The 17,877-nt window shown below is 35.8% G+C and overlaps 3 protein-coding genes across 3 annotated transcripts; all 3 read right to left on the bottom strand.

The window, feature by feature from the left end:
- Positions 1-1,385: 1,385 nt before the first annotated feature.
- LOC121770246 (heavy metal-associated isoprenylated plant protein 39-like) lies at positions 1,386-5,500 on the bottom strand. The gene is made up of 4 exons (XM_042167013.1): positions 5,360-5,500; positions 4,924-4,999; positions 4,527-4,660; positions 1,386-1,463 (listed from the first exon to the last, which is right to left on the bottom strand). Exons 1-4 carry the CDS (start codon positions 5,366-5,368, stop codon positions 1,386-1,388), a joined length of 297 nt encoding a protein of 98 aa, XP_042022947.1. The 5' UTR covers positions 5,369-5,500.
- On the bottom strand, positions 1,868-3,534 carry LOC121770982. Its single transcript, XM_042167770.1, has 2 exons — positions 2,366-3,534; positions 1,868-2,246 (listed from the first exon to the last, which is right to left on the bottom strand). Exons 1-2 carry the CDS (start codon positions 2,605-2,607, stop codon positions 1,940-1,942), a joined length of 549 nt encoding a protein of 182 aa, XP_042023704.1. The 5' UTR covers positions 2,608-3,534; the 3' UTR covers positions 1,868-1,939.
- A 5,044-nt stretch (positions 5,501-10,544) lies between the features above and the next one.
- On the bottom strand, positions 10,545-16,606 carry LOC121771818 (monodehydroascorbate reductase, chloroplastic/mitochondrial-like). Its single transcript, XM_042168712.1, has 17 exons — positions 16,374-16,606; positions 16,122-16,299; positions 15,924-16,023; positions 15,298-15,375; positions 14,953-15,024; positions 14,315-14,433; positions 13,586-13,670; positions 13,378-13,467; positions 13,103-13,204; positions 12,841-12,930; positions 12,579-12,659; positions 12,365-12,436; positions 12,192-12,286; positions 12,010-12,098; positions 11,871-11,933; positions 11,545-11,585; positions 10,545-10,861 (listed from the first exon to the last, which is right to left on the bottom strand). Exons 1-17 carry the CDS (start codon positions 16,387-16,389, stop codon positions 10,730-10,732), a joined length of 1,503 nt encoding a protein of 500 aa, XP_042024646.1. The 5' UTR covers positions 16,390-16,606; the 3' UTR covers positions 10,545-10,729.
- Between the last annotated feature and the right edge of the window lie 1,271 nt (positions 16,607-17,877).

Below are 17,877 nucleotides of genomic sequence, written 5' to 3'. Positions count from 1 at the left end.
GAGCATATTTACCTTAATAGGTTAGTGAGCTAATAAAGTGTAGTCCGATTAGTGGGATTAAAAATTCAAAATAAATCGACTTTTAAAATTATTACCAAAAAAATAGCGTGTAGTCTAGTGCGTATTTTTATTGGACTACAATGTATGGGCTAACAATTCTGGTAGTAATAAACGCCCGAACATGAAATAGATACTATGATACGAATACGGATAATATATTGTTGTACTTGTATCCCAAATCATGACCACATTTTTAAAATTAAAAACACTAAAACACTTCCAATAACAAAATATCCAAGGTATTAAAAATTATTTCAAATAAGTATAACATTAGTCGATTTTCTTAAGTTTGAAAATTTTAATCTAGCTAGACGCTGGACGACTGATGTGAAATTATGTTATAATAATGATTCGGTTGATTAAAACGACTTTATTTTGTGGTGTAGGGAATGGAAGATTTTCGCTAGATTTTTTCTAGAAGAAACGTTAAAAATAACATTTTTAAAAGTTGGAATCTTGGTGGCGTTTTACATGTAACAACTAAATCTAAGGATTATATTTCTAACTAAAAGACAGCTTTTTGAGACTTTCGCTACTCAAAAATGACTATTTAAATTTCATTTCATAAATTCAATATACACTTTTCAAGTTTTCTAGTTCGAATCGGATTTTGACTTTTCAGGTAATTTAATTCAGTTTGGATTCATTATCATATATTCAGATTTTAGGATGGGACGCAATTATGCAAAATTCCAAACAGGAATTTAAATGCTCACCTCTAATTCAGTATAGTTACATACAAAACCAGACATTTTTAATTTGATGTGAAAAATCAAACACGACCAGAGTTATCATATTGGAAACCATTCATGTTTTTTTTTTATTTAGCTGGAATATGATCTCGTTGGACAAATTAGATGAAATTAAAAATTTAAGTTGTTATACGAGTGAACTAAAAATTATAATAAAAAATCAATATTTGAGCCACTTGTTTTTTTTTTATCTCCACTGGACTCTTTCAATTAGCTAGAGGGCTAGTTACATCTCTACAGAGTTAACTCAACAACTAGTAGAATATTTTGAAGTTGAGAACTTTGTATAGTTAGAAAATTAAAAAAATCGATATTTGAAAATTGATTCGTGTGATTCATCTTGATTAATTAGGAATGATCCTTACCTTGTATAGCACATATTTTCTTATGTAAAAGAGATTGTATAACTCATATGTAATTCATAACACTATATAATATAGTACATACTTCACAATTCTACCTATTACATACATAAATGATAAATCCTTTATTAATTCTCTATTCTATGCACTCTCTCCAAAATCACAATATTTTGTTGTGTGATCATGTGATGAATATATATAAAATATTAATTCAAGAAATAACACAAGCATTGGGATTTTCTTCAGCACTGTAAACATGGGAAGTATGTGTGTAGTAAGGATTATGTTTCTTGTGTCAAATAAAATCAATATCAAGACTAAAATCACATTAAATTAGCAATCAAGAATCAGTTAGAGACATGATTGATAGGCAATTAGACAAAATCACATTAAACAATAATTGGGAGTAGATTAAGGGCATTGATTGTATTCCATAACTAGACCACAAGCTGACCCTACATAAGGGTGGTGGACTTGTTCATTGTAAACACAACAAAAACATTCACAATGTAGTCTTCAGTTTCATTGTTCTTTTATTTTCTGTTTGTATTTTATTTTCCGCATTATATTTTCCAAGATGGTATCAGAGCAGCTAACGATCCGTAATTCGTTAGTTTGTTTGAAAACCAATTGTTAATATACCTATCCAAAAAAAAAATTCAAAGAGTTGTGCTCGTTGTAGACAATCTTTGAGCAGGGACTTCCAAAACCTGGCTTGAGTTTCGTCTTGCTGCAGATGGACCAGAAGAGATCCCTCTAATTTGATCAAAAACGAAAATTGATCCATCGGGCGAAGAAGTACTCTGGTGGCGAATGCGACGGATGGAGCTTGACCCGACCGCCATGAGAGAGAAGACAACCTCCTCCCAGATCCATCTCGAGGGCGACTCGGATCCACAGGAGGAGATGAAACGAAAGATGGCAAAACGGAACAGAGGAAATCAAGGAGGCAGAGAAGTCTCCAGGATCGGCGACCACCGCGACCGGGCTTCCGGCACCGCAAATGCAGCGGGTAGAACCGGCGCGTCTACCGCCGAACGAGAAGAAACGGTCGAAGCTACAGCGGTCCGATCTGGAGATGATACGGCAATTAATTCGTTAAGATACCAAACCAAATCGAGCAGAAGAGGAAGGAGACAGTGAGAGTGGTGCTAGAGAACAACCAGATGGTGTTAATTTGATGAGTCTGACCTTGATTTGACTATGACCTCGAGGTGTCGGTCGGCCTCCCTCAGCCCGCAGCGCACGCCGCCACCGTTGAAATGCGCCGGCGGCACCAGCTTCAGCCATGTTAGCATCGATGTCACGATGGCGAGCTGCTCGGCCAACGTGGCCTCACCCTTCAAGTGCCTGCCTAGGATGTAGAGGCCATACGCGCCGATCGCAATTGCCGCCGCCCACGGCCAGAATACCCACGTCCAGCTCAAGTACATCCAGAAAAAGGGGCTGAAGAACAGATTCGCCGCCCATTTCGACGCTGCGATCGCGGCGGAGAGCGCGAAACACCATTTGCATATGTCGAGGGGCGTTAATTGGGTGAGGGATGATTTTAGGGATTCGAAGGAGAAAGTTTTTCAGTGGTTGCAGCCAATCTGAGGTCGAATTGGGGGGAAAGGGAAGAGAGCATCTGTGTGAGGTTTTCAGAAAGAAACTCTTGCGCGTAAGCTGTTTGTTGAAAGGTCTGAGAGAAATCAAATGGGCATTTTGCGAGAAAGTGGAGCTGGTGGGCGACCGGAAGAGAGGAGTTCTCGGTCTGTCCGGCCGAGGGGGAGATGAAGTCTCCGACCGGACAAACAGAGGAGAAGCAGACCAGCGGTTTGGAGCCGGGTGAAGAGGTCTCTGCCGAAGAAGGCAAGACAGCAGCGAACGGCGAACAGGAACGGTGAGTCGCGACGGACCTCGGACAATGAACGAGGGGTCTGTCCGGCCGAGGGGGAGAGGAAGTATCCGACTGAACGAGACCACCCCAGATCGAGGTCGAGGGCGGCGGAAGAGAATGAGGCGGATGAAGTTGGAACAGAGCCCAAAGGTTCCGGAGACAGCTTGTTGACGGCTTCTAAAGTAGAATCCGTCACAGGGGGAGAGGCTGTCACCGGGAAGGAGGAGAGGCCGCGAAAAAGACATCACAGTGGAAGCAAAACTGACGGTGCAGGTAATAGCAAGGCCACAAAGGTTGCTGACGAAGAGTTGATCAAGTGCTCATGTCCAGCAAGTGTGCTGCAGGAGGCAAGTTCAGCTTTTCAAGTTGCTCAAGTGAGCAGATCAACTTGATCAAGTGCTGACAGCAGCAACATCCGACGAAAACCGGCCTACGATTGGCAGGCGATTTTTTGAGAAAAGAAAGGAGAAAGAGAATCGATGGGAGAGGAAGAAATCCTGTCGGACTACTGAGAGTCTCCGAGATGGAGATGCTAAAATGAAAAGGTTTGTTGGTGGTCTCTGATGAAGCGGTGTCGCTCAGCCACTGTTGAAAGGAGGAAAGCTGAACGAAGCACCATCAATGAAGAAAAAAAAATGAAATGAAATTGGCTCATGGTTTGAGCTGGAATGGGCCGAGAATTGTCTAAAATTGGCTCATCAACACGAGTAAAAACTGTCAAATTGGCTCCTAAGACAAGAGCAAAAACTGTCGGAATTGGCTCCTAAGACACGAGCAAAAAAGAAACGAAATTGGCTCATGGTTTGAGCTCAAATTGGCTCCTAAGACAAGAGCAAAAACTGTCGGAATTGGCTCCTAAGACACGAGCAAAAAGAAACGAAATTGACTCATGGTTTGAGCTCAAATTGGCTCCTAAGACAAGAGCAAAGACTGTCGGAATTGGCTCCTAAGACATGAGTTAAAACTGTAGGAATAGGCTCCTAAGACACGAGCAAAAACTGTTAACCAAAATTGAAGAACTCCTTGATATGAGTCTAAATTATCAATGATGATTTGAAGAAGCTCTATGATACGAGCCTAAACTATCAATGAAAAATTGAAGGACTCCTAAATACGAGTATAAACTATTAATCAAACTGAAGATCATGCAAGTTAAGTATCGAAAATCTCGATACTCAACTTGAGGGGGAGTTTCAAACAAAAATCAATATCAGCATGATTGGAGGCTATCAAGGCTAAATTAGCAATCAAGAATCAGTTAGAGACCTGATTGATAGGCAATTAGACAAAATCACATTAAACAATAATTGGGAGTAGATTAAGGGCATTGATTGTATTCCATAACTAGACCACAAGCTGACCCTACATAAGGGTGGTGGACTTGTTCATTGTAAACACAACAAAAACATTCACAATGTAGTCTTCAGTTTCATTGTTCTTTTATTTTCTGTTTGTATTTTATTTTCCGCCTTATATTTTCCAAGATCTTGTAGTCACAAGCTTTACGCGGCAATGCTGCTTCAATTTTCCAACTATTTCAATTGGATCCACTGCTTCTACTACTGTCAGTTTCTTCTCTTTCATGTCCATTGACAGAGACTCTATCCCTGCATATGTTGCAAACACAAAATTGCTTTTAAAAATTATCTAAAACATACAATTTCAATGTCGATAATTTTTAGTTGAGTAGATTAAAATTCAAATGAAGCCCAACTGTTAATATTTTGGTTTATATAGTAAATTTGTTAGTTCTAAATTTTTTACATTTGTTTGCTACCAAAGCTCTGAAGGTCATCTTAGTTTTAAAATTTGAATTTAATTTGCAAAAATTCTTAAAGATGGAGAATTTGATACAAGATTGACTGGTTACCTGAAAGAGAAGAAACTGATCTGAGGGCCTTCCTCTTCTCCTTTCCATCATGAACTCCTAGTTTTAACACCATTTTCTGCAGGGGTAAAATGGGCCATAAATTTTCTGTTAAATATAACTTCACAGTGCAAGAAAACAACAAGATTATGATTGTTATAAACAGTAACAACAAAAAGTGGATGAAAAAAGACTAAATTTGTATCAATTTTTTTGCCGGCATGATCTATGTGGCACTATTTCACATGTAAGGTAGTGCAATCGAGATTCCAATCGTGACATAATAATATTATGCTGGTTTTGAAAGGAAAAACAAAAAAGTATGTTAAAATTGTGCTATAATAGTAGTATAATGATACATATCTATATATATAATATATGTGCATCATTAAACTTTGAAAACAAGCACATCGAGGAGGGAAATGAATGAGATTTTTACCTTCGTCATCTGGAATTCTTGATATGGACGTGAAATAATATTTGGAATTAGAGAATGAAAATTTCGAAGAAATGCAGAAGGTGAAATGTATGATTAATTATATGAAAGAACAGAAATGAAATGGATTTATATGCTAGTTTTGTGAGGAGAGCGAAGGTGAGAGGGATGTTACTTGTATAAGAGCATCTCCAATAGCAATAGCTCAGCCATAACTCAGTCACAAATTCCTCCTGCCACATCATCAGCACTAAAACTCCTCCTGCCACATCATCAGGACAAGCAACTGGACAAGCAATAGCCCAGCCATAATAAACAAAATTTTAAAAATCACAATCACACAAAATACGGAATTCAACTTACGACACAGATACGGGAAAATGCAATAATTTCATTTAAATTAAAAAAAGGTACCTTAAAAAAATTACAAAAATACAAAAAAAACTATTAAATCCTTTTGGAGTCGAATATGAGCTTCCACTTGGCGCATGTCGGCATGTGCTTGGAGGCGGCCAGCTTCATCGTGAGGTACCCCACTTCGTACGCTGGGGGTGGCCACGCCGTGGCTTGGACCGGCTTCATTATTGTCGTTGGCCCAACTAGTCAGTTGTACACCTTCATCTTCGACAATCATGTTGTGCATGATAATACAGGATTACATTATATCAGCAATGCAGTCGACATGTTGTGCATGATAATACAAGATTACATTATATCAGCAATGCAGTCGACATGCCACAAACGCGGGATCATCGTGGGATGCTTTCCCTTGTAGCCGGTCGTGTAGAACCCTTTCCAGGCAGCGGGGCAGTTCTTCCACTCCCAATGCATACAATCTATGCTGCCTAACATACCCGGGAACCCATGCTTCGCCCCGTGCATCTGCATCAGCTCCTGGCACTCTTCGGGGGTCGGGCTTCGAATGTACTAATCACCGAATGTTTCAACCACGCCCTGAAGAAATACTTCATACATTCAAGGGCAGTCAACTTGCCGATGTGGAGGTACTCATCCCACATGTCTGGCGCGCCTCCGTAGGCCAACTGTCTGATTGCCGCAGTGCACTTTTGAATAGGTGTGTGGCTGGGTCTGCCAGCCGCATCGTGCCTGAAGCGGAAACACAGATATCGACGCTCCAAAGCGTCAACAATACACATAAACAGGGCCCTGCTCATCCTAAAACGCCGTCTGAAAATGTCGGCGTTAAACCGCGGCTCCAGTGCGAAGTAGTCGTCAAATATCCGCTGATGTGCAGCAACGTGATCCCGATCAATCACTCCTCGGCGGTGGACAACGGGTCGAGGTCGAGGTACCGCCGGCTGCAAAGCCCGTTGTATCAGCCGGTCGATCTCTCGGGACGTATAGGCCTCCAACTGTTCGTTCAAACGCCGTTCGAACTTCTCAGCATCCCCACCACTACCACTACTACCACCACTACTACCACCCGCGCAACTCATTTCGCGTTGTTGATCTTGTACATAAGTTAAGATAGAGAGAAAACTCGTTAAAACAAGTGGTGCAAATGAAAGTGAGGTGCATATCGCGTATATATAGTGTTTCGAAAATTAAATAAAAAAAATCTCGCTCGCCGATTGCTCGCCAATCTGGAGCCTGCAATGGCGGCCAGGAGATCGGCGAGCGCATCGCCGAGCACTCGGGAATCGGCGTGCGCTCGCCGTTTTTTTTCGCCGATTTGGCGCTCGCCGGCTGCAATGGTTCGGCGAGCGGACCGGTGAGCGCCAAGAACCGGCTAGCCGGTGCGCTCGCCAAGAAGGAGAGTGGAAGAAGTCATTACACATTAATACAATAAGTTAAATTCAAACTTAGGCTAAGGCAATTAATCAAAGAGCCAATAAATTCACTCGTCTGAAACAAGGAATTTGGTTTCTCAGTGGTTTCATTATCGTTGAAAATTAAATGTACTATTAAAAGTCCAATAATTTGTATTTTACAGTAGTCCTTTGGCCATGTTTGATTGCCAGGATTTTGTCTGGAAAAGTAATCTGATTCCTTAAATTTTAAATTCTTGTATTTGTTTCGGTTTTTAATCAAACTCGGAAAGTAATCAGAATCCAAGAACATGGAAAGTTAGTACAACTTTCCAGGATTCTGAATCCTAAGTTTTCTTAGTTATTCTTTTTCCATGTTTTAGGATTCTTACATATTTAATGCAATATAAGTATAGTTTTATTATTACAATTGTTATTATTATTATTATTATTATTATTATTATTATTATTATTATTATTATTACTACTACTACAATATATTAAAAATGACATAAAATTATAAATCATACTTAGTTTAGGTATAATAAATAACTATAATTAATATTATCCTAATCATAACTATATTATTATAATATTTATATATATTTGTAATTATCATAATAATAATTAATAATTTAATAAATAACTAAAATATAACTATAAAATAGTACAAATTATATGATAATAATTAATAATAATTATTTTATAAATTAATAATTAATCAATAAATTTGTAGTGAAATTTTAAATTATAAAATTTATTCAATTATATTATCCGTAAATATTATAATTATAATTATAATAATCATATTTATTATTATAATCATTTATGATTATAATACTCCACGTAACTATAATTACAATTATATTATTATATATTAAGATGGATAGTGCATATTTAAACTAATAATAAATATAACAATATAATTATTATCATTTGTAATTAATAATTTATTAAAAATTTTATGTTATTATTCTTTTTTATAAATAAAAATAGTAATAAGTAGGAGTATATTTTTAGTTTGGTGTTTAAATCAAATAGTATAAAATTTAAAATCCTGATATTTTCCAAACATAGGATAGTAAAGAATATTATTAGGAATCATATTTTCAAGATTCATTTTCCCAGGAATTATTTTCCTTGTCAACTTTACTTTCCCGTCAACCAAACATGGCCTTTATGTATACTGTAGCATTAGTAATACTATGGCCGCTCATGATTAATAAAAAGGCCATCCACTCCCTCCATTTTCTAAAAGTATAAATTTTTAAAATAAGTACGAATTTTAATGTAAAATTAATAAAATATAAGAAAGAATTACAACTCATAGAGAGAAAAACTTCTTAAAATTGAGTGATTTTATTTTAGAAAAGGGATGGATTATAAAGAGAGTTTTGGATGTGCAATTAATTGTAAATTGCTTTGAATGATAATTTTGTAAATAGAATAAAATCCTACATTATTTTTTTTTTCAAAAAAAGACAAGGTTCCCTCATATATTTAATTATGTAAGTTAACGTATAATTAATAAATACTATAAATGTGCAGTACATATCATTTTTTTAATCTATTTTTGAATCCACATGTACACTCAAACATGCTCACAAAACCTTTATTTTGTTAATTGTATTGAAAAATTGCAATATTTTACGTTTCATGATTTAATTATTGCCGTGCATTGCACGGTGGGCAAATCAATCTAGTTCATTTTTATGAAACTATTTATATATATCATGAAAAAGAAACGAGTATTAGTTATTTCGGCTAATATAAATAGTGCTTAGTTTTCATTTTGTATTTGTGTATACACTATATATACCTTTTCAGCGTTTTAACATGTCTACCAAATCATGGGGACAATTTTTTGAAATTTAGAATTTATTTTCATCAATTACCTTTAAAAACATTCACTCCTCATAACAACATGCAATAAAAACTTTAATATGAGTATTGATTTTATAGGTGGATGTGAAATGACATTCAATTAATCTGAAAATCTACCACCAATACATGAACTGACTTCCGACTTAATTACGCAAGTATTAAGTTCAATGTTCGACAATGACAATCTGAGAGAACAACATAGACAGCCAATTGGAGTTTCATAGTGTCAACATTAATGGCTCTTAAAATCTCAACTCCAATCACATGTTAAGAAATATATAAAGACTCTAATTTACTAAATTACAACCATTTAAAACTTGAATTGGAATTGCAGTAATATGTGAAGTTTGAAATTCAATACGGAATTATCTGTGTTATAACTTAAAGTTAAAACAGTCCTTAAAGATCATGCTTAATTTAAACAATTTTTTCTAATAAATGGCAACGATGGAGTCAATGCTATTAGTCAACTGCTAGTCTACAGCCGTATTAAAAAATCAACGTTGTTAGCTACGTGTATGAATAATTAATTTGAATGGTATTTGAAATATTGAGACAAATTTTGGATTGGACTAATACTCCATAATACAAATAAAACATTCTCGTCATAAAGAATGATTCATAATGCAGTCAATATTTTGAACAAAACGTAGCTTTTTTTAACTTCACGTATGAAATAATTTTTGCTAACCAATATATGGAAGAAAAAAAAAGAGTAAATAGATTAATAAATGAAAGCTACGTACCCTCCAATCTTTTGATATAGGAGTAATAATAATAGTATTTTTTTAAAAAAAAAATTAACTTATATTTATATCATATATATGAAGGAGGAAATTACAAATCAACTCCTATAACAAGGAAGAAAAACAAATTATGCCACCCAGGGTTCGAACTCGAGACCTTCAGGATGGATGCAGTATCCAGCACCCTTTACCGCTAGGCCAAGGGGCTTGGATGAGTAATTATAATAGTATTATCTTTGCGGGTTTTAGCTGTTTGTTTAATGAAAAGTGCGCGCGCTTTAATTTTCTCGTAAAAATTATAATTGTTGTAGTTTATAATTAAATTGATTTACAAATGAAAATGCTTATGACAAGGTTGGTAATGCACTCATCTTCATTATTATATATTCATATACTGCTTTACGGTAACAAAATATCTTACTCCATATTTTTTTATTTATCCATAAAATTCCTATGTACAGTTTCATTAATATTGAAATTTTGATTAATCAAATATTTTTCATAAAAATGAAAGAATTATTCATGTGAACAAATGATATGAATATCATCAATATTGAATCAGTGCGATCTTGGTTAAAAATTTATACTAAAAATTTATAAAGACAAGTCCAAAATGTTATCTTTCTTATTGAAAAAGAAATAAGAGTTTATATATATATATAAAAAAGGGACAGACTAAGATATAATTGACGTTCAGAGACTCGAAACTTCGCAAAGTGCCCTTCTCTTTCTCTCAACAATTTATTAAATTAAAACGCATACCCAAAAATTTAGGATAAACCACCAAAATAAATAAAGCACTTATTTCTTTTATTTTCTCTTTTAGAAGAGTGTAAAACTTTTTATTGGGAAAATTCTACATTCGACTCAATTATCAGCCATACTATGGACGAGGCTGTAAACCGTTAGAACTTAGAAGAAGAGGTAAAGTTGAGGTTGCATACAGCCATCTACATGTCTATGCAAGAAACAAACTAAACCTTAGCTTCAACCGGTAATGAAGATTGTGCGATTTCCAACGCCTCCTCTACTGAAGAAGCTTTCTGAAGCTTAGCTATGTCCACGGACGGCTGGCTCCTTGCAAGTTTAGGAAGCAGTTGGAATTCCTACAAAATCACATCAAAGTGTCAAATGTTACGAGTCAGAGTCAAAAGTCGTGAAAGGCGAGTCATTGTAGCTAATGTCATTACATGGGATGAATTGAGATCATTCAGTTTCAAGCATTTATTAGATGAATGGTTTGAGCATAGCATCTATGTCGATTCTATTGAAATCATTTGCTGTATTTGAACTATGTTGGCGCATAATCATTTGCTGAAACATATCAAGCCTATTAATGCAATATCTAAGGCATACTGATCGAAACCTGCAACTTAAAGTAAAGTAGTCGCCTAGTCTGCGTACAAGATACTTATTATATGTGCTACTTGATTTTGGTAAACCAAACAAAATGGTTTAGTTAGCAAAGATCTGGGTACAGTTGATTGGGTTCGTATAACTGCTACATTCCCAAGACACTGTTAAGGTTTGGACTGGTAATTCATTGAACATATAGACATAAGACTTCCAAAATAAATCTGGTAGCTACTTCTGACCATTCAATATTCTACATGGTCCCAAAACTAAATAGAAACTTTCTATACGGAACATTCATGTGGCAACAGAGATAAGTTAAATAGAAGCTCAAAGTACACGATTTATCCTCAGAAAGGTGATAAAATCAATTTTTAACGTTGTGAGGGTGAAATTATGGATTTTAGTGTATAAATCAACTGGTAATAACTCATACCTCAGGGCTTCCACTTTCAAGAAAGACGCCTTTCAGTTTCCCTGCAAGCACAAAATATTGATGTAAGTCATCTTTGCCCGTTAATGTTTCTACATGAATGAGTGCATATATATATATAGTAGTATACAAATATAACTGAATCCCCTACTGAGATCGATGAGCAGTAGGACCTCCAATCATTTGCTTGTCATTATCAGATGCTTTGCAGCAATGAGAATCACTCGGTCTCAATCCCCTTTCAGAAGTAAAATGGGATGCAAAAGCAAGGAAAAAACTTCACACAAATAGTTGCCATAGATATGACCACACAGGGGCAGGGAATTTACCAGAGTCAATCCAGAATGTTGCTACTTTGGGATCGAAATTCCCGATTTCAACTGTTTCACCAACTGTTCATTACATTTAAGAGCTTAGTCCAGTGATATGCAAAATCCACCTAAAATGAGATTTTAATTTTTTCCTTACCATTGTCGCCAAAAAATTGCCACCAAACTTTCCTCTGACTTCCTTCATATTCAAATACTCTTGAGTAGAAAGAAGGGAGATAGTCATACCTGAAAATTAATCACCATAACAGATTATAACAAAGGATCCAGCAGTTTGCAGCTCAGGGGCAGAAGTGTGAATCAAAGAAGTATCTGACTTACGTGGCAGTGTGTGCAGTTAGAAGGGACTGAACGCAATGCTTGGCAGAACGACGAGCATGGTCAACATGTTCAACCCGTGCAATTCGGTTGTACATCTGTCAACATTTTGGCAATATGTTAAATTCACAAAATACAAAAACTTTCTTCTTGCTTAGTTTTTATGAAAAAAATACCTTTAAGGGAAATGCTGCCACATCCCCAATAGCAAAAATGCCAGGTATGTTTGTTCTGAACTGGCCATCGACCTGAAATTCAAACATCAGAGAAAATGGGTCAGTTATGCTATCGTGCTTGAGCAGGAGATTTCTTATATTTTACAAGTTCATTAATAATGACAGAAACAAAACAATCAGTCTCCATCCAAGTTGGGAGTGTCATCATTAATACCTGTATTCCTCCAACACTGCTATTCAAACCGATGCTTTCAAATGGACCAACTGCTGGTTTTGCTCCAATGCCAATAACAACCTGCATCATAAAAGCCTTGATTCAATATCTTCTCATTTGCAATTTGAATAACAAAATGCCTGTCAAACTATCTAATATCTGGAAGCATAAAAAAATGACCGACCAACAACACTAGTCTGGTGTAAAATGATATCCACTTCAACCAAAATTTCTTATACCATAACGAGCACTTCTAAATTACCGTGTCAGCTTCAATTGTAGAACCATTCCCGAGTTTTACACCAACAACACGACCATCAGAACCAGATTCTAAATGCTCTATTGAAGCACCCTGAAGTATGAAACGTAAACAGGTTAGATCCTTATGTATCTTGCATTCAATCAGCTGTACAACTCACGTTTCTATACTCTCTTCTTGTCTTATAGTATCTCTTTTGGCAGAGGGTGGGTGAGCAAGAAAATCGCAAGATTTGGAAGAAGCGATGTTAAAAGAGAACACTTACTTTTACAAATTTGACACCATAATCTTGGTAAAGCTCTTCATATCTTCGTCCCAGAGAAGGAGTAAACAATCTTGTCATAAGATGATCTTCAGGAAAAATTATCTAATATTAAAAAATAAAAATATAAGGATCAGTTCAATATTTGTCAAATGAGAGAACATGAATGAGGTAAAATTGAGTATGAAACCAAGCTTTGATACAATAATAATTCAATGAACGAGGTATACTAATATAAAGCCATGTCAACAACAGTAAGGAGGTATGATGATGGTTACAGTGGTATCAAGTTTCCAACCAACTGCTGCTGCTGCAACTTCCATGCCAATGTAGCCACCCCCGACGACAACAACTTTCTTTGCTTTCTCCTATGAAAAGCATTGCCCATCATCACCAGTTTAGCAAATACATATAGTCAAAATTTAGATTTACTGTGTGAGTGTCTTGTAATATTAATTCCAAGTCGGCACAACAATTACAATTTACCAGGGATGATATAAGCGAATTGGCATCTGCAACATCCCGAATATAATGAACCCCTCCCAAGTTTCCTCCAATCTTATCTGGGAATCTGAAACAAAGGAGAAATATGATTACTATCATTGTAGAAGACTATTATCTCTAGCAAACCAATAACAGTGTTTACGAAGGAGTATCTTTGAGAAGGAAAAAAACATCAGTTCAACTTCTTGCAGATGGGAACTATCTGGAAATCATTAATTACATAATGTTGACAAACATGAAGATTATTTCAATATCTAGAGAGCAGAAGGTGAGAACGATGTTAATTGTTACATATGATGAAAGAACATGTTGCTTAAAAAAAGCATGCAAACCTATATAACAAGAGGATGCTTAAGAGTCAAAAACTATAAGATCATTGATAAAAGACATACAGACAGTAAAGCTCACACACAGCTCTCAAAATATTAGGACAGTCAGAAGCTAAAATATTTTTTGGGAACCTTAGGCATAGTTACTTGCAAACTTAAACTTAGAATTATTTATAAGGACTTGATTTTCTATTTTGCATATAATACTTCAGGTGATATTGTTTTAAGGACACAAGATAGTCCATCATTCAGTTTTCCTTTATTTCAATTTAAAGCTCTACTATCACAGTACTTGGTAGAGACTGGAGAGATTGTAAATCAAATTGAAGTAGATACTCTTGTGGTAGATGATAGTAAAAAAGGTATTCAAAAGTGGAAATACCTGGAGGCAGTGCATCCAGTAGCAATTATTAGGGCACCATACTTCACCAACTTTCCTGAATTTGTTTTCAAAGTTTGCTTCTCAACATCAATGTTGGTTACTGGATCTTCATAGATCATCTAATGACAAGGAGGTTGGTGTAAGCACAAACTTATATTACCGATTCATATGCACATAATGCAGACAGTGGTTATAGAAACTTCCAAAAACAAAATATCTGTTGAAAGAAACTTATTACGGTCTCCAAAAAATCTTCAAAAGCCCTTTTTAAGTGATTCTCCTCTTCTTTGGGACTTATAATTATATAGAGTTGTCACAGGATTAAGGAAGAAAATACAATTGGTTTGTGAAGCTGACTTGAGTGAGAATCTAATGATACAGTACTATGAAACTTGCCATTCTTTTTAGCATTTTAGCTTAAAGATGACATTTACAGTGCAGAAAATGTTCAGCTCATTTTTCTTAGGGTCAACTCAAGCTACAATTGTCAACCCACTAAAATCTTTGGGCAACAAAGAATTTCCATAATTTATCAAATCAAATAGCTCTCAGACCCTAACAATAGAGAGATAACCTAATACAAAGCTGTAGTCACGATAGAACTATGTCAGATGAATAAAGAACATGAATATGTTTACCTCTATCCCTTTTTCGTTGTACCACTCAGGAGTCTGTCTTTCACCACCTGATCCAACACAAGTATGGAAACCCTAGAGTAACAAATGCAAACATGAATATCTAAACAGAGAGAAAAAATTATAAGATGGGAAATGAAATAATGAAGGGATAATTAGACTATAAATTATGAAAAAATGCCCGGATATACCATTGATATTGCATCCCTTCGATGAAGACAAAGTTACGTTTTTTATGAAATTCAAGGACAATGATCTTAAAGTATGATGATGCATTCAAAATTCAAATATGCAGATGGTATATCCATATTATCGAGCTGAAATTAATAAGTAGAAATTAGTGATCACCGGCAAACGTGCTGGTTTTTTATCCAAGGGGAATAAATAGCCTTTTGTCAAAGCCGGACGCTCATAAGGCGCATGTGCCTGCATTTAAGAAGAAAGTTCAACCTTAATAACATTAAAGCAAAACATATGAAAGCTCATGAAGAAGATGATGTGATACTAAGTAATGTCTCTTTTGCAAGTCCAAACCATTCGCATATCTAATATGAGCTTGTTCATATTCTTGCAAGTCCGGAAAAATTTAACAGATCATCATAATCATGATCTCAGATATTCATTGAGCAAAACTCAACAATTTTCAATTTTCTCCTAATCACTGTCAGTAAGGAGCATAGGTACACATTCAGAGCTAATAAGTAGTTAGCACTTAGCATGTAATCAACTTCGCTTATTTATCAATCTTGCATTTACACAAATACGGGGTGATCACGCACATAACTGTCATGTAAAGACCTGATCATGTTTTCCTCCGATCCTCGAGTTTCACAGTTATTCAATCAAGATTCTGTTAATAGAGAACTGCGATGGCTCACGAAATACAAAATTCCATAATCTGATACTCCACACAGACAACTAAAGCAACGCAGCTATACAAAGTTTTATGCCATTAACTTAATAGAATGACAAACCTCTTTAGTGATGATGCAGAGCTTCCCATCGGCCAATCCATGTTCAACGAAAGTCCGAGCAGCATAACCAGCTGAATTCCCACCACCTACTATAACATATCTGCAGCCACAAATCCAAACAGACATAAATTCACAAATTCACCTCCAAAAACAGAGCAATTAATTAGATGCAATAGCCAAAAAGGCGACAGTAATTACTCCCGATTTTCGTTGGCGAAAGAGGATGCTGAAACAGTGAATCTCCGAGTAAATCTCGCGGAGGCAATGCAGGAACTCTCAGAAATCTGATTAACGGAAGCTAATTGAGGGCACCAGAGCGAAAGGCCGTGCTTCAGCGACAGTGCTTGCGAAATGCTCGACATTCTCGCTCTACAAACTGCGAGAACAGAAATGAACAAGTGCGATTTCGAGAAGTTGATAGGATTGGGGAGAAAGGGAGGGAGGGCAGACCTGAAGCAGAAGACATTGGGATGCAGAGATGATGAGGTTTTGTATATCCTTGAGAATATAATAATTAGGGATAATTGGAGTGATCATTAATGTAATAGTAGAGTGGCTCTTCCAAAGATTCTAGAGCCGTGGGTTTACTGCGCGCGTGTGCGGCGGCGATTGGCGGAGTGAAAGGGACGTCTGAAACTTTTTCCGGTGAGATGGGATGGGCCGCCCTTATACTTTGGACTTTTCTTCTTAATAATAATCCACTTGTCCATATATCATTTGAGCGCGATTTATTATAGACTAATCACTTTCATTGAGTTATCATTTTAAAAATTACTCCCTCCGTCCAACATAATTTGGGACACTTTGATCGGGCATGCATTTTAAGAAATGTAATGAAAAATGAGTTGAAAAAGTTAGTGGAATGTGATGAAAAATGAGTTGAAAAAGTTAGTGGAGCGTGAGTCCTACTTTTATATATTAGTTTTATAATTAAATGTGAGTAGGAATGAGTTAGTGGAATGTGGGGTCCACTAAAAAAAATGGTAAAAGTGAAATGAGTCAAATTATGTGGGACGGTCCAAAATGGAAAACTGGGTCAAATTATGTGGGACGGAGGGAGTAGATATTTATTCATTATTAATTATATCTAATAGTAATACTTCGGATTTGCATGCAAAAGATTGAAGACAAACAAAATTTAGCAAAACAATGGAAGTCTCTACAAGTGCTGAGATTAATCGACTTTGTGTTTATGATTGACAAATACCAAGAAACTATATATGTTTAGTGTAGTGGCGGATGCAGAAAAAAAATTATTGTAACATTTGGTATTAGATGAGCGAGCCAGAAGATGCCATTGGTATCAGATGGATGCGCAGCAGCCGAAAAAGAAGTGGAGACGAGATAATTGTTACTTGATCCGCCAACAATTATTAATTTTATCGTCTTTTTCAATCGATATTTTATTTTACTAATTTATCATTAAAATCTGTGAGGTCTACTTATGAGACTTATTTTTGGTGGATGGAGTGAGGGAGATATTATATACTCATTTTGTCCCACAATAAGAATCATATTTTGTCATTTCTATTTGTTCATAATAAGAGTCATATTTCATTTTTACCATAAATAGTAAGTAAGCTCCACATTTCACTAACATATTCCATTCATATTTTATTATAAAATTAATACTCCATCCGTCCCACATAATTTGACCCAGTTTTCCATTTTGGGTCGTCCCACATAATTTGACTCATTTCACTTTTACCATTTTTGGTAGTGGACCCCACATTCCATTCCTACTCACATTTAATTATAAAACTAATATATAAAAATAGGACTCACATTCCACTAACTTTTTCAACTCACTTTTCATTATATTTCTTAAAACCCGTGCCTGGTCAAAGTGTCCCAAATTATGTGGGACTGAGGGAGTATATAAGTGGGACTCACATTTCACTAATTTATCTAATCCACTTTTTTTTATATTTCTAAAAATGTGCTCAAACCAAAT

This window comes from Salvia splendens, chromosome 16 (genome assembly GCF_004379255.2).
Source record: "Salvia splendens isolate huo1 chromosome 16, SspV2, whole genome shotgun sequence".
In the NCBI taxonomy this organism is placed as follows: Eukaryota; Viridiplantae; Streptophyta; class Magnoliopsida; order Lamiales; family Lamiaceae; genus Salvia; species Salvia splendens.
This window is presented reverse-complemented; position numbering and strand designations above follow the sequence as displayed.

Excerpts from the sequence above, each read along its gene's own strand:
- LOC121770982 (XM_042167770.1), bottom strand. The coding sequence starts at position 2,607 with ATGTACTTGAGCTGGACGTGGGTATTCTGGCCGTGGGCGGCGGCAATT. Across the intron at positions 2,247-2,365 it reads GAGGTCATAGTCAAATCAAG|ATCGGACCGCTGTAGCTTCG; the intron begins GTCAGACTCATC and ends TATCATCTCCAG.
- LOC121770246 (XM_042167013.1), bottom strand. Across the intron at positions 4,661-4,923 it reads ATCAGTTTCTTCTCTTTCAG|GGATAGAGTCTCTGTCAATG; the intron begins GTAACCAGTCAA and ends CAACATATGCAG. Across the intron at positions 1,464-4,526 it reads CTACAAGATCTTGGAAAATA|AAACATAATCCTTACTACAC; the intron begins TAAGGCGGAAAA and ends ATTTGACACAAG.
- LOC121771818 (XM_042168712.1), bottom strand. Across the intron at positions 12,660-12,840 it reads CTACAATTGAAGCTGACACG|GTTGTTATTGGCATTGGAGC; the intron begins GTAATTTAGAAG and ends TTTATGATGCAG. Across the intron at positions 12,287-12,364 it reads TGGCAGCATTTCCCTTAAAG|ATGTACAACCGAATTGCACG; the intron begins GTATTTTTTTCA and ends AAATGTTGACAG.